General features: G+C 41.1%; 1 protein-coding gene across 1 annotated transcript; it reads right to left on the minus strand.

The window, feature by feature from the left end:
* Window positions 1-1,274: 1,274 nt before the first annotated feature.
* On the minus strand, window positions 1,275-10,482 carry osr1 (odd-skipped related transcription factor 1). Its single transcript, XM_079174185.1, has 3 exons — window positions 10,257-10,482; window positions 4,082-4,789; window positions 1,275-1,980 (listed from the first exon to the last, which is right to left on the minus strand). The coding sequence occupies exons 2-3, from the start codon at window positions 4,759-4,761 to the stop codon at window positions 1,848-1,850; spliced, it is 813 nt and encodes a 270-aa protein (XP_079030311.1). The 5' UTR covers window positions 4,762-4,789; window positions 10,257-10,482; the 3' UTR covers window positions 1,275-1,847.
* Window positions 10,483-13,388: the final 2,906 nt, after the last annotated feature.

The raw sequence follows: 13,388 nt of genomic DNA on the forward strand, positions 1-13,388 counted from the left end.
AGAAAATAAGTCTTTCTTAAACTTCAGACTTCCAGTGTCCGGTTTCACATGTAGCTTGTGTTCCATGAGTTAAATGTAGTGGCATGGTACTATGGCAGTGATGGTGTGTCAGACTCAAATATTCAATCAGTTCAATATTCAATATTTGCTGTGATATTCTGATAACTTTGACCTTTCATCCGGTCATCTGGACTTTTCAATACTTTGGTTTATGACCAAAACTAAGTGCATTTCCATCAGCCTCAGCTGTAACTAGCGCTAATTCAAAACAATTTGCAACCAACACAGTGAACATGGTAAACATTACACCTGCTAAACATCAATAAGCTAGCATTATCATTATAAGCATGTTAGCATACTAATGTGAGCATTTAGCTCAAATACAGCCTCACAGGGCCTGAAGCATGATAAATGAATGTACTTAAATATAAAAAAACAAGCTACAATAAGCACCTCTTCATCTAGTAATATTAGTTCATATATGTCTTCTGTATTTGTTCTTCATGTTCCTTTAAATTATTTCAAGTCAAAAAGTGTAGAAAAATATTTATCAAAACACCTTTTGATAAAGAAGCACGTAAGAGTAGTGGAGTAAGCCGCTGGACTGCTACTTTGTCTCGATCAAAAAAGTCTGATTGTTTTTTATTCAAAATGCTGAACAAGCTTTCTGCTGCTCATTCACCCATTCACACACACAGTCCCACACCAGCGAGCTACCACAGAGGAGGCTGGCCTGAGCTTCAGGAGCAATTTGGGGTTCACTGTCTTGTTTAAGGAAACTTAAATACTTGGGCAGGAGGAGGTGGGCATCAAACCGCCAACCGTGTGATCCTCCTCATCATCATCATCATGATCATGGTGAAAACCAACACAGTCTCACTGCATCTATTGGTTTCGTTTACAGGGACATGAATTGAAAATTATTTTTGTCACTTGGCACGACTTCTTGTTTTGTCAGTCGGGACGACATTCAGCAACAAAACGAAAGTTAGGGTTAGGCAACGAAACCACCGCGGTGTCTCTTTCATTCCTGTGTCCGCCATGAAGAAGGATCCAAATGGTCTTTCCATTGCCATTGTTTTCGTGAAACAATGGACGAAATGCAAAACCAATAAATGACTTCCTGTGACGATGTCATGAACTGTCATGTGACTGGACTGTGAAAACAGTGGGCAGTGCACTGATTTACATGTAGTCTAATGACCACCCTGCTTAAATGACTACCTCAAATAGCAACATTTCACTCAGACAAACTGAGACAAACAGCCAACCACTTACAGTAAAATATTTTATTTAGAAATGATTATTCGTTTTGAAAATAAGTTTAAGAAATCCAGTGATATATGTAAATAATCAATAATCAGGTTAAAGTGCAAAAATACATTTTTGATATAATGCATCTGTACAAAAATAACATTGGGGTGCGATATTGAAAAGGAGGAAAATGTATTAACATGGCTTTGATCATTCTATGTTGTTGTAAAAAAATAATAATTGCATAACAGTTGTGTCCCTTTTAAAATGTTTTTGGATTATAAGCTTCTGAGCAAAGAATTTCATTGAGCAGCCACAAGTGTTTTTTTTTCATTTCACATTCCACACATCCATTGCCAAGTCAAGCTTTGATAACTAAGCATCCACTTCTCCACTAAGGCTTACAGTATCTCTGCATTATTCCTTAAAGAGCTGGCTGGTGAAACAGTTCATCGTTGAGGAGTATTCCCACAGAAGCAGAGCGCTCTGCCCCCAACAGCTGAGATGAATAAGTCTTTGGTTGTTCTTTGACTGTTGTGGTCTTTGGTCGTGTTTTTCCAGTGTCCCCGTCCCTTCCCTGCTGGCAGAGGGAATCACTTGATCTTGGCTGGCTTCAGTTCCTTGACCTGCATGTGTAATGTTTTGTGCACAGCCAGAGTCCTGGACTGACAGAAGCCCTTCCCACACTCCTGACACTTGAAGGGCTTTTCTTTGGAATGAATGTACCTGCAGGGTGGACACACAGAGCAGCCGGTTAGTATTTTAAGAAGAATCATGTCAGATTTTAGAACATCTTTTACCACTGTCACAGGCTACACGTCCCCTTCAATATGTAGTATTAAGGCCACTGTTAGAACAAAGGCCCTCTAGGATGCTTCCCACTGAAAGGCTCGGGGAAGCCGATGTGAACCGCACTTTGTTGGAGGCGGTGAAGTTACATTTATGTGGACGGTAAGCCACACAACGGTGAGATTCATGCCTGATCTGAAGGTTTTTTTGTAAGTTTTGGTTTCAGACACTACTCTAAACTTTGCTTCATCCAGAGAGAGTCCAAAACAGGGTCACGTGTCAGTCAGACGGTCTGAGTGGGACATCACCGTTTCAGCAGTAATGTAATTCACATTACATGACTTTATTCCTGAAATCTCAGAGGACACAGGTATATGGAATGTTTATATGCAGAAAGCAACATAGCCTTTATTGTTTATCTTGTTATTTGTTTAGGCTGCTCGCGTTCTTTTTGGTTACAATCCCTTCCAGTAATATGCAGGTGTGTGGTTTCACTCTGTTTCCCTGTTCACTTAAACGGCTGGATTCAGACGCACAGCTCTGACTTTCTTTTCTGTTCCTACTTTATTGATTCCACTACAGTTATTGCTTGTAACTTTTTGTTTAATTAACAGCATAAAAAGGTATCTAGACTTCGGTATGGATTTGTTTTGAACACATCACAGTTAACAGCCTACTTATTAACAGCTTGTAAAATTGATAGTAGTCACTACATTACTGTAAGTCAACAGAGAAACTGCTTTGGAATGTGACGTTTGTCTGTGTATGCTACTCCTGGACAACATCAGATGGATAGATAGAGTCTGTCCTGATGACCCTCCCTTTGGACCCTTTTGGAGTGAAGAGTGGAAGGAGCGTTGTGACGCGCTATGGTGTTATTTTCACATGTTTAGCTGTAAGAGCTATTGTGGCATCATCGTAGAAAACACACCACCTGAAGTCCGTATAAAAAAGCTGCGGTACCACATATGGTAACATCATGACAATTTTATACAAATGTCAGCACCAAGTAAATGAATTGCAATGAATCAGACATTAAGTCACTGATTTGGGGTCTGCTGGTTTTCTGTGTGTGACATTACTAATGCACCACACCATTAGTTCAGCAGCAGTAAGCCACCGCAGAACATCTGCCTGTGCAGTTATTCAAACACATTCCACATCTTGTGTCCTCTCCTTTACAGCAACAACATTTTATGGAAAAAAACCCAGCAAAGACACAAACTCCTACTTGCTAAAGACATAACTCTTCACCTTCCCTGTCACACACTATCACTACTCAAATCACTTCACAGCATTTCTGGGAAATAATATTCTTAATGTAAATCAATGACATTTAGATTCAGCAAAGCTTAGCAAAATGACAAGACACAATGTACGAGATGTTTAAACCTGCTCTGCCTAATGGAATCCACCCTGATCCAAACTCATCTATGTCAGCTTACTGCTAACACAATGTTGATTAATGACGTACATAATGAATCAAAGTCTTTGACAATCTAGGTATACTGATAATCAAAGGCAAAATGTTGAATGTTGTATTGTTTTCACAATTGGCATTTAACAACTCTCCATCTACTATTATACTACTATTTTACACTTCAAGTCTATTTCATTTCATTTTATGTGTGAAACTGCAGTGTTTCGGGTGCTGAGCAATGCAAAAACTCGGATGACCTACACTCTATTCTGTGCCCGAACGCATCGTGTGTGGACACAGCTAGAGCACTGAAGCTGCTGCTCACACACGCCCCCTGTGTAGACACGGCGTTGTAAATGTGCCCTAATGTGCCCTAAATTTGGATGGAAAATTGACTATATAACGGGTGACTTGTACTCAATTATAGAAATGGGGATAACGGCCCAGAAGTAGATGTATGAAAACTAGAGCTTAAGAGAAAAGTTCATACCTCGCCTATTACCACAACTAGACAACTGCTGCATGAAGTGGGCACGCTTATCAACAGAAAGTAACCCTTTATTCATTTAGGGAATATTGTTTTTTATGCTATTTAACTTGATCAAATGTGGTTCTCACCTGTGATCCCGGAGATGGTCCTGTCTTCTAAAGGCCTTGTGGCAGATATCACAGGTATATGGCCTCTCGTCCGTGTGCGTCCTCTCGTGGATCAAAAGGTTGTAGGATTTGGTGAAATGGCGGCCACAGAACTTGCAGACAAACTCTTTCTTGGTCTTGGAGGGCAGTCGGCCTCTGCTGGACTTGCGCTCTGGTGAGGAGAGCTTGGTAACATCCAGGAGGCATCCCAGGCTGGCTGAAGTCTGGTGGTGAGATGAAGCCTGTGCTGCTGCTGCTGCTGCGGCGGCACCCGTCATGCTCAGGTCTTCGGCCTTCAGATGATCCTCCTGGGTGGCTGCAGCTGCCAGGTTGGCAAAGTCAAAGCGGGGCTTGTTCTTGGAGCTCTGCAGCAGTCCCGCTGACTCATGCTTAGACTGCAGGAGGTGAGGGAACATGGGGAGGGAGGCCATGGAGGAGAACTGGGCAGGCAGCTTGGAGATGGTGCAGCGGGGCAGGGCCAAAGGTGGGTAGCCGAGGGTCCACTGGTGGAGGTGGATGGCGTGTAAGGCACTGAAGCTGTAGATACTGTGAAAATGATCTGCTGGCAGCTGGAGGCCTGTGGAGCTCTGGAGGAGGGCGTAGTTAGCCAGCTGGAGGGACGGGTGGAGAGGGACTGGTGCTGGCAGAGTCTTGCTGCCCATGGCTGCTACACGGAATCCAACAGGTCTTCTGGTAGAGACAGAAAACATTGGCAGATGAAATGATGCAAACTTTGAGCCAAGTCACATTGAATTATTCTAATACTTTCTTTAGTCAATTCAGTGAAGAGAGCAATTAGGATGACCAGGAGGTCTGATCACAAGTTATTACTGCAACACCCCCCCACACACACATATACATAGTGTAACTGCTACTACATTTAAACAAGAAACCAGTGAAGTGTGAGAGGAATTAGGCAGGAATTTAACAACCCAGTCGGCAGAACACAATGTAATTGTATTTTTCTGCAAACTGTACATTCCTTTTCCACATCATCACTTAATCACTGATGGCCTTCATATATTTAGAATCTTAAATGAGTAGCGAGCAGCCACAACAGAATGTTGGTGGTACAGCAGGTAGCTCATGTCTGTTTAACAGGAGTTCTACCGCTGTTGGAAGGTTGAGAGGTGGCATTTGGTTCGAATGCTTAATGCCGTTATTGAATTCATACAAAAGGTCAAATACTTTTAAGTTTGTACCCACTTCCCACCTTACCTACCTGGAACCCTAGTGCTTCCCCAAACCCCTTTCAACAACACACACACACACACACACTTCTGTCAGGAGCCAATAAACATCAAGTCCAGCTCGCAGATAAGGCCTCATTATCAGCTTAATGAGGCTGTGCATGTGAAAGGCCCATGCTGTTGGATCCACACTATACAAAACTCTTAAAAGCTAAGCCATCTGCAAGCACACCTCTCCAAGTTCCTGCATGAACTTTAGAGGCACTACACACTCATCCACCAAGCCAACCCCCGCCGCTATTTACTCCATAAAGGAGAAAGCCACCGATTAAAATAATGAAAATGCTAAATAATGCCTCGCTAACCCAAACACTGTAGTTCTATATATGTATTTATTTGGTATAAAAGAGTGCATTAAATAAAAATCCAAGTATATTACTGGAAAATAATTCTCCTGTTTGGTCCTTTTAAAGTTGGTTTTAACAGCCCTAATTGGCTCCAGCGCTTTGTGTGAATGGTTTGAAGTCGCAGACGCATTCCAGATAACTAGCGGGCTAAATATCTGGATCTGTCGGGGAGCTACAGCTAAAGAGAGTGGAAAACCTGTAGACTGCCTGTCCGAGCTATGTGTTGCTATTGCAATACGGACTTAAGTTGTTGTTGTCGTGCTGAGGGTGTTGGATGTTTGCATGAATAAACACAGCACATAGCACAGAGACTGATCTACGTAGGGCAAACAGGCTGTTACGTGAACGCGCGTGCTGGCGACATCATCAGGAAACATGACTACGCCCTGTGTCACTTCTCGCGTGCGTTCCTCATCTGGGATCTCAGAAGGATCTGGTGGTGTGGGACTCTCTGTCACCGGTCGGCCGTGTGAAGACCTGGACCACTAACAGACTGATCCCAAGACAGCAAGCTGTTTAGCTGACCACTTTGAAAGTCCTGTAATGTGAACTTGGCTTTAGGTATCAAACAATGGCTGGGTTTTAGTGGCGTGTGTCTGCAAAAGTCAACACAATTGGCAGCATTAACCCAGACACACACACACACACAAACACACCCACTCACACACACACACACGTGTTTCCTGTACCCAGAAACATGCCCGGGGCTGTTGGCGCTGAACCACAGAATGACAGCATTCAGACAGAGAAATAGCCGTGAGCTGTTAAATCAGGTTTGATTAGCAGGAATAACAATCGACAATAAAGCATCTTTGTTTGAGGCAGCCACACACCTCCACAGGTTACTCCTCCCACCTCCTCGTACAGCACACCTGTTTACTCATCCACACCAGCTACTTTTACTCAGATGCTGCATTTCAGTGCAAATATGAGGTTTAAGTTTAATTTCAGAGAAAAATACATTAGACTTGTATTACTTGTTATTTTTGTTTTAAACACTTTTTACTCCTTTAAAGCTACCAAAACATATACTACACCACGATGACTTGTCACATATTAAACAACATAATAAACTACACAACAGAGTATGAGGTAATTACATTCGTCACCACCTTTCACTTCTAATTATAGTGACAATATGATATTTGATAACATACCACTTCAGGTAGCCTTCTGCTGCACAATGGGTACTTTAACTTTCAGTACTTTTTTTACTCTGGTATTTGAAATACTTTTACTTCTTCCACCACTGGTCACTACTACAGTTATTTTTCAGATGGAGACTGACAACACGAGAAACACCTGCAGGAGAAGTTCAGGCAGACGAGCTCTCCTTTTTCTCTCACATCTCTCTTTAAAGCTTCTGCTTTAACTCCTCTTGTTGTTCCTGTGTTTTACAAATTCTCTTGCTTCTCATTATAATATATAATAACTATATTTATACGTATTACTATCTTTTAATTTGTCTTGCATTTTATGTCTTTGTAAAGCACTTTGACTCATTTTTTAAAAGGTCTATATAAATAAAGTTATTATTATTATTATTATTATTATTATACTGTATGATAGTCAGAAAAGATGTGGTACTGTGGTAGTTGTAGTAAAACCCAGGGTATATGTGACCCAGAAATACTTCTTAATCATACTATGACAGGGCCATTTTTCACAATTAGTACTTTCACTTTGAAGTGACTTTACTGAAGTATATTTTCAAGTGTAAATGTATGTACTTTACTTTAATCTTGAATGGTGTTGCTGTTTCTACTTTAGGACAGGACATATTTACGAACATCTGTAATCAGAACCTGAATAAACATCTTTTTCAAATCACTCGTCACAAGATCCATAACTGATGATATCGGCTTTATGCGTCAGGTTTAGGATTTACTCTCCAGAGAAATGGAATAATGAAACTCTTCATCTCTGGGGTACACAGCAGTGGCTTCATCACAACAAAGCCATCATTATTTCAGATCTCAGAGTTCTGAAAGCTGATAACATGTTGACCTGAGCTTAAGAGTCAAGTGATATTATGGAATGCTTTTTATTATTCATTTGAACTATTCAGGGAACCTTCTGTTTCATATTGATAAAGATGAGGAATTAAAATTATATTGCTAATAATAATAATAATAATAACAATAATAGAAATCGTAATAAAAATGTTGGTGATGATAAATATTTCATTTTACAAATAGACAACAATCAGAGCATAAATAGTGGAAGGCAGTGTATGATGTAACCTGGTATCTCTCAACATCATCAGGATTTAAGAACAACAGAGTTTTTTTTTGGTTTCAAAAGAATGCATGGAATTGTAAAAACTCATTAGCAACCATAAGACAATAACTTTCTTATTTCATCACCAGCTGTGTCGTAGAGGAGCGCGCTGCTTTAACAAACATTCATAACCAAATGAGCCAGGTGAGTGTTTAATTGCTTTGAGGTGCTAGAAGTTATTACGTCGTCCTGCAGTTTAGGTGAAAGATTCTGAACGTTTCCATACAGACAGAGAGAGTAGAGTTTACACTGTGCAGCTCTCTACACACATTTTAATAAATGTAGCAAATGAATTAAGAGAAGCCTTGACCTCAGACCTGAGGCCGGGCCGCTCATCCAGTAAACTGCAGTGAAGTGGTTGTAATGAGGAGCAGTGGAGCTCAAACAGCCCCCTGTGGTCTGTTCCTTTCTGATCATGACGCAGAAGTAATTGACTTATACTTAGGAGGTCATTAGAGGAGATAAGTGCTGTGCTGCTGAGCGTCTCCTCACCTTTAACCCTTTGATGTCTGCATACCAGGGGCCTCCAGATCCTAACAGCCATGTGGGCCCTCTGCTCGGGTCCAGACTGTGAGATACAGCACCTCAGAGGGCCCCGTTGTGGAGACTGAGACGCTGCTTCACACCTCCATGTAAACGCGATCAGGCTGGGTGTAGTACACACATCTCCTTCCGCAAATGATCAATGGATGTGAGCTTTTCTTCCCTGACAGAATTGACTTAAGTCCTGACAATAGAAAACACGTCCTACAAGCAGGCCCAGTGCTCCAATTTTTGATTTGTGAATTATTTTTTTTTTGTGACGTGGTGAAGTTAATGTGCTAATTGAAAACATACACAGAAGTGTGTTTTAAGAGCTGATTCCAGTCATTTGGTTGTCAATACATGGACAGTTTACTAAATGTGAATCCCGGCCTCATCACTTCACTTTATGCAGGAAGTTCACTAAAGGATCTCTATTTGTACCGCAACGTTGATAAGAACACAGTCACGGGCTCTCTTCAAATATGACAGCTGGGAGGTAGAGGCTGCCTGCCACAGTAAAAATAAAATGTTTTCTTTTTATTAAATACGTTTATAATTTTATTTTATTCTAGAAACAGAAGTAGATCTCTGGAAAAGTTTTGAAAAAAGTTGATTTCTACAGGAACAGGTTGAAACGTTCTTACTGCTGCTACCACTACAGACATTCACTTTTTGAAATAAGAAGTTTCGCTATTATGTTCAAAAAACAAATGCATATAAAGCAGATTTACTAAAGAATGAACTTGCACTTTTTTTTATTTCCATTCGATGTTACTAATACATGGCTACATTTTAGAATTTGACTGCACTGTGTCAGACCGCTGGATCATTTCAAAGAGCTCACGAGCCTCGGATACGTTTTGTATTAACCCGCTGCTGCTCTCAGTGTTCCTGTTCTAATCACAGCACTTCACTACAGCTGCATCCCAATGCGGCTCACACACTGAACACATTAAAACGCTATTTAAACGCTGCAAGGGGCGTTCACGCTTAACGACTAATACTTATGTAAAATTAGCATTGAGTGGCATAATAACACGACGTGAATAATCCAGTCTGAGCCATGCGTGGCCCCCAGGATCACATCTGCGGAGCAAAGGCCCGTCACACCTGGGTCCGTGTATCGGATCCCGATACCCACTCAGCGGAGCGGAGGATGACGAGTCAGCGCCTCTACAGCGTCTCTTCTTCACGGGTGTTTATTCACTCTGCGCTAATTGTGCGGCTTTGCCTCTGTATAGATCTTTGAGACTCATCAGAGCGGCTCAACCGAGTCACGATCTGTAGCTATCACAATTCAGACTTCAGTTTGTCAGTAATATGACCTGCTGATGATGATCAAATTATTTGTAATTTTGCTTGTGTGTAAAAAAAAGAGGAAGTAATACCTGTTGCATGTTGTAATGTTAATTAATTAATTCATACACATCAGTAAATCTACTAATGGATAAACTATTCAGTTTTCATAAAGCGCACATATCACCTTACTAATAATTCATTTAATTTAAAAAAACTCTTTTGTTATCATTTGATATATAAAGAAACCCAGTGCTGATATTGACGATAATATCAACTGGATGTACTTAAAGAAGTGGATGACAGGCCTACACCTGTTGCACAACCCTCTCTGTGAATCTCCAGCTCCTGTTCAGTGTTTCACATGAGTCTGATATAAATATGAAAGAAAGGCAATCTGATCTGCGATCACTTTCGTTTCATTTCCCTTTTGAATGTATAAACAAAGTGAAGACTTACCAATAAAAGTTCTTTTTTTTGTGTATTCTCCCTCTACGGCTCGCAGGTCCTGCCGTTCAGGTCGTGGAAGCCCGCGGAGCTTTTAGCGGTTAATGAGCCGGACGGAGCGACCGCATGTTCCTCCGGTGAGAGCTCCGAGAGGAGGCTGAGCTGAGCAGGCACGGCGGGGTTAGTGGTGGTGCAGCTGTGGTGTTGGGACGCCTCTCTCCGCTCCGCTGTTCTGCGCTCTCCGCTGCCGCTGCCTCTTTATTTCAGCGCACAGTCCGACTCCCAACTGGCGCGTCACTCAGCCAGCCCACATAGAACACTACACAGCAGGACGCCGAGCATCGTCAGGGTGGAAAAGTGTCAAGTGGTATAGTGTGACATGTCACACACTCAACGGGACTGGGTGGATGGAGCGGTGCCCACGCGCTCCTTCTAATGATCCAAATAGAGTTTGATACAACAATAGAAATATGAGTTTTTGCCGTTTGTAAGGTTTAGCTGTTAAAACATTCCATTAAAAGCGCACGAGGGCTCTGCTCTCTGACAGCGCTTAACTTGCTGCACGTTTGATATTCAGTAATCGTTGTAGAGATAATAGGTGGTCGGCCATCGGTCAGTGCTCCGTGTGCACACGGCCTTTCACTTTACAGACATGCTCTGTTTATGCCGGACTCTGGATGGATTCATGAGGTGCTGGTCTTGATACTGAACCATCACATGGACGTGTTGTGTGTGGTGTGCATGCATTACGGGGACTGACTCAGTGATGTAATGCTAGTAACGAACCCTGTAGGCACCACACATCACTGACTGTCTGCCCACACACTCTTTATCTACTAAAGACTGGAGTAAACGTATTTGTATTTTGTCATAATACGGATTGATATTGAATATTGACTTCTTAAAGCCACATTAACTTTTCATTTTTGAGATAGTGGTAAGATGTAAATGAGAAGTCGGTTAAGTGGTCAAACAATCAAAAGTAATCGTCACTAAATCAACTTGTAGATGAACACGTGATTAAATATCATACAGGCATACTACCACATGGATGTTTAATAATAACTATTGTAATATTAAGGTTACATTCAGATTTGTAGTGTTTTGTTGCAAAAACACTACATTTATTTACCTTTGTGGATGTGAATTATGAGAAATAAAAAATCTGACAAAAAAATTTAAAAAACATAATTTTGCAAAACAGAAAACATATACTGTATTCTTATCCCTTTAATTATCCCCTGGGGGATCTCGACCCCTGTATTCAAATATAATGGACAGCGTGTGGTCTGTATCAGTAGTCCTGATACTACAAGCTGTGCAGGACAATATTAAAGCGTATGGTGTTCTGCAGCAACCGAGGAGGAAGGCCATGTTTTAGTGAACAAAACCTGCCATCTGCTGGAGAACTTTCTTGAAAAAAACATCATCTTCATCCTTCCTGACGTTTGACTAATCTTCTGAGGTTCTGCAGTGACCGTCAAAGCTTTTTCTTTAACTGTGGTCTTGATTGTAATCCAAAGCAAAAATGTGAGTGCGAAAGTGAACAAACTCATTCTGCATCACATGACCGAAAATGGCATGAGGTGGATTATGTTGGCTTAGTGTGCCCTGCTCATACATTGTGAGAAATCTGACGGGACTCGCTCCTTTTGCAGTTTACATGTGCAACCATAGCGATCTATAGGGATGGAAACCTCCATCTATGAGCAATAAGTATGGAAAAAACACAGCGACCAGACATCGCTTACATTGAGTGAAGCAGTCAATGTAAAGAACGGCTCTGGTGGAAGAGCCCACGGTGAGGTGGGATACTTTTCTGTAAACACCTACACACACACATATGCACATACACACAGAGCAGCACATAAAGGCTCAGTAAATCACTTACATACCAGCTGATGACATCATTTTAGATGTGGTAAAAAACACTCAGCAGCCAAAAGGAAACGGCTGCCAGCACATCCAAATTACACCAAGCCCTCAGCTACTGTAATGGTACAGGTTTGTTTTTACATTTATATTTCAAAGAATGCAATTTGGGATCAGGCCTAATGTTGTTTCATGCATATGGAATACATACCACGGTCTTTAAAAACAAAACTATGTATACTTTTTGTGAGTGTCAAAGTTCAGCTCAAGGTCCTCTTACTAGTTTTTGCAGAAGCTTTGAACCACATCTCAATGAAGAAGTCCTATGCTCGGGTCACATGATAACAACGGAAGCATCTCCATGACGTGATGAACACTGTGAGAGTTTTATTTTCTGTTTATCTGTAGCATAACATTTGTTCATCCATTGTCTTCTGTCTTTGTGCCAGAAAGCAATGACAACTATGACAATTTCAAATCAGGATAAATCAGTTTCGCTTGTTTTGTGTACAGCTATCAGTAGATTTTGATTTACGGTTCAGTTACTCCCTCTAGTGGCCAGAGCGAAGTCTTAACATTTGAATTCCTAAAGAAAGAAAAAGATCAAAGAGAAAAAAAATATTGAATGCAAATAGTTGTCGTATTGCAACATTATCCTGTGTTGCTGCTGATAGTTCTGTATAACCGTATACTGTATCTGGTAACACACTTTCATTATATAACCTAGAATTGACACTTGTTTTTGTTGACATCATAAGACTGTTTAATGAACGGCAATGAATGTTATGCTTCAAGGACAAAATAAATAAGTCAAGCAACAAAGAAGTCTGTAATAACGCTAGCACCACATCTGATTGTTTTTTGAAAGGAAGGTTCAGTTTTTTAAAGTATATTTTTAAATATTACTAACATGCCCATTATGTCCATTGAAAGAGTGATTGCTCTCTGAAATCATCCCTCCTTTTTATACGGGTGGAGAGGTGATCTTCCAAAGGCTAGTTTTCAGGACATTTCTGTCAGACCCACGCCTCCCTGAGGCCCGCTCTAGGGACTGTATCGGCAGAGTGGTAGTGATCGGTTGATCCACCACTCTGGTCCAGATTGAAATAGCTCAACAGATGCTGATTGCCATAACATTTTCTGCAGATAGTTATGGTCCTCAAAGTTTCGAGGATTTCAAATCTTAGGAAATCTACGTCCTGCCCCCAAAGTAACATCTCAAATAGCATCCTTTACTGGTGATGACTGCAAAACTGGATCACCGGTCAATAC

This window comes from Pholis gunnellus (assembly GCF_910591455.1).
Source record: "Pholis gunnellus genome assembly, chromosome: 15".
Taxonomy (NCBI): Eukaryota; Metazoa; Chordata; class Actinopteri; order Perciformes; family Pholidae; genus Pholis; species Pholis gunnellus.

Coding starts and splice junctions, on each gene's coding strand:
- osr1 (XM_079174185.1), bottom strand. CDS start 4,761: ATGGGCAGCAAGACTCTGCCAGCACCAGTCCCTCTCCACCCGTCCCTC. Junction 1,981..4,081: donor GACCATCTCCGGGATCACAG/GTGAGAACCACA, acceptor TCCACCCTGCAG/GTACATTCATTCCAAAGAAA.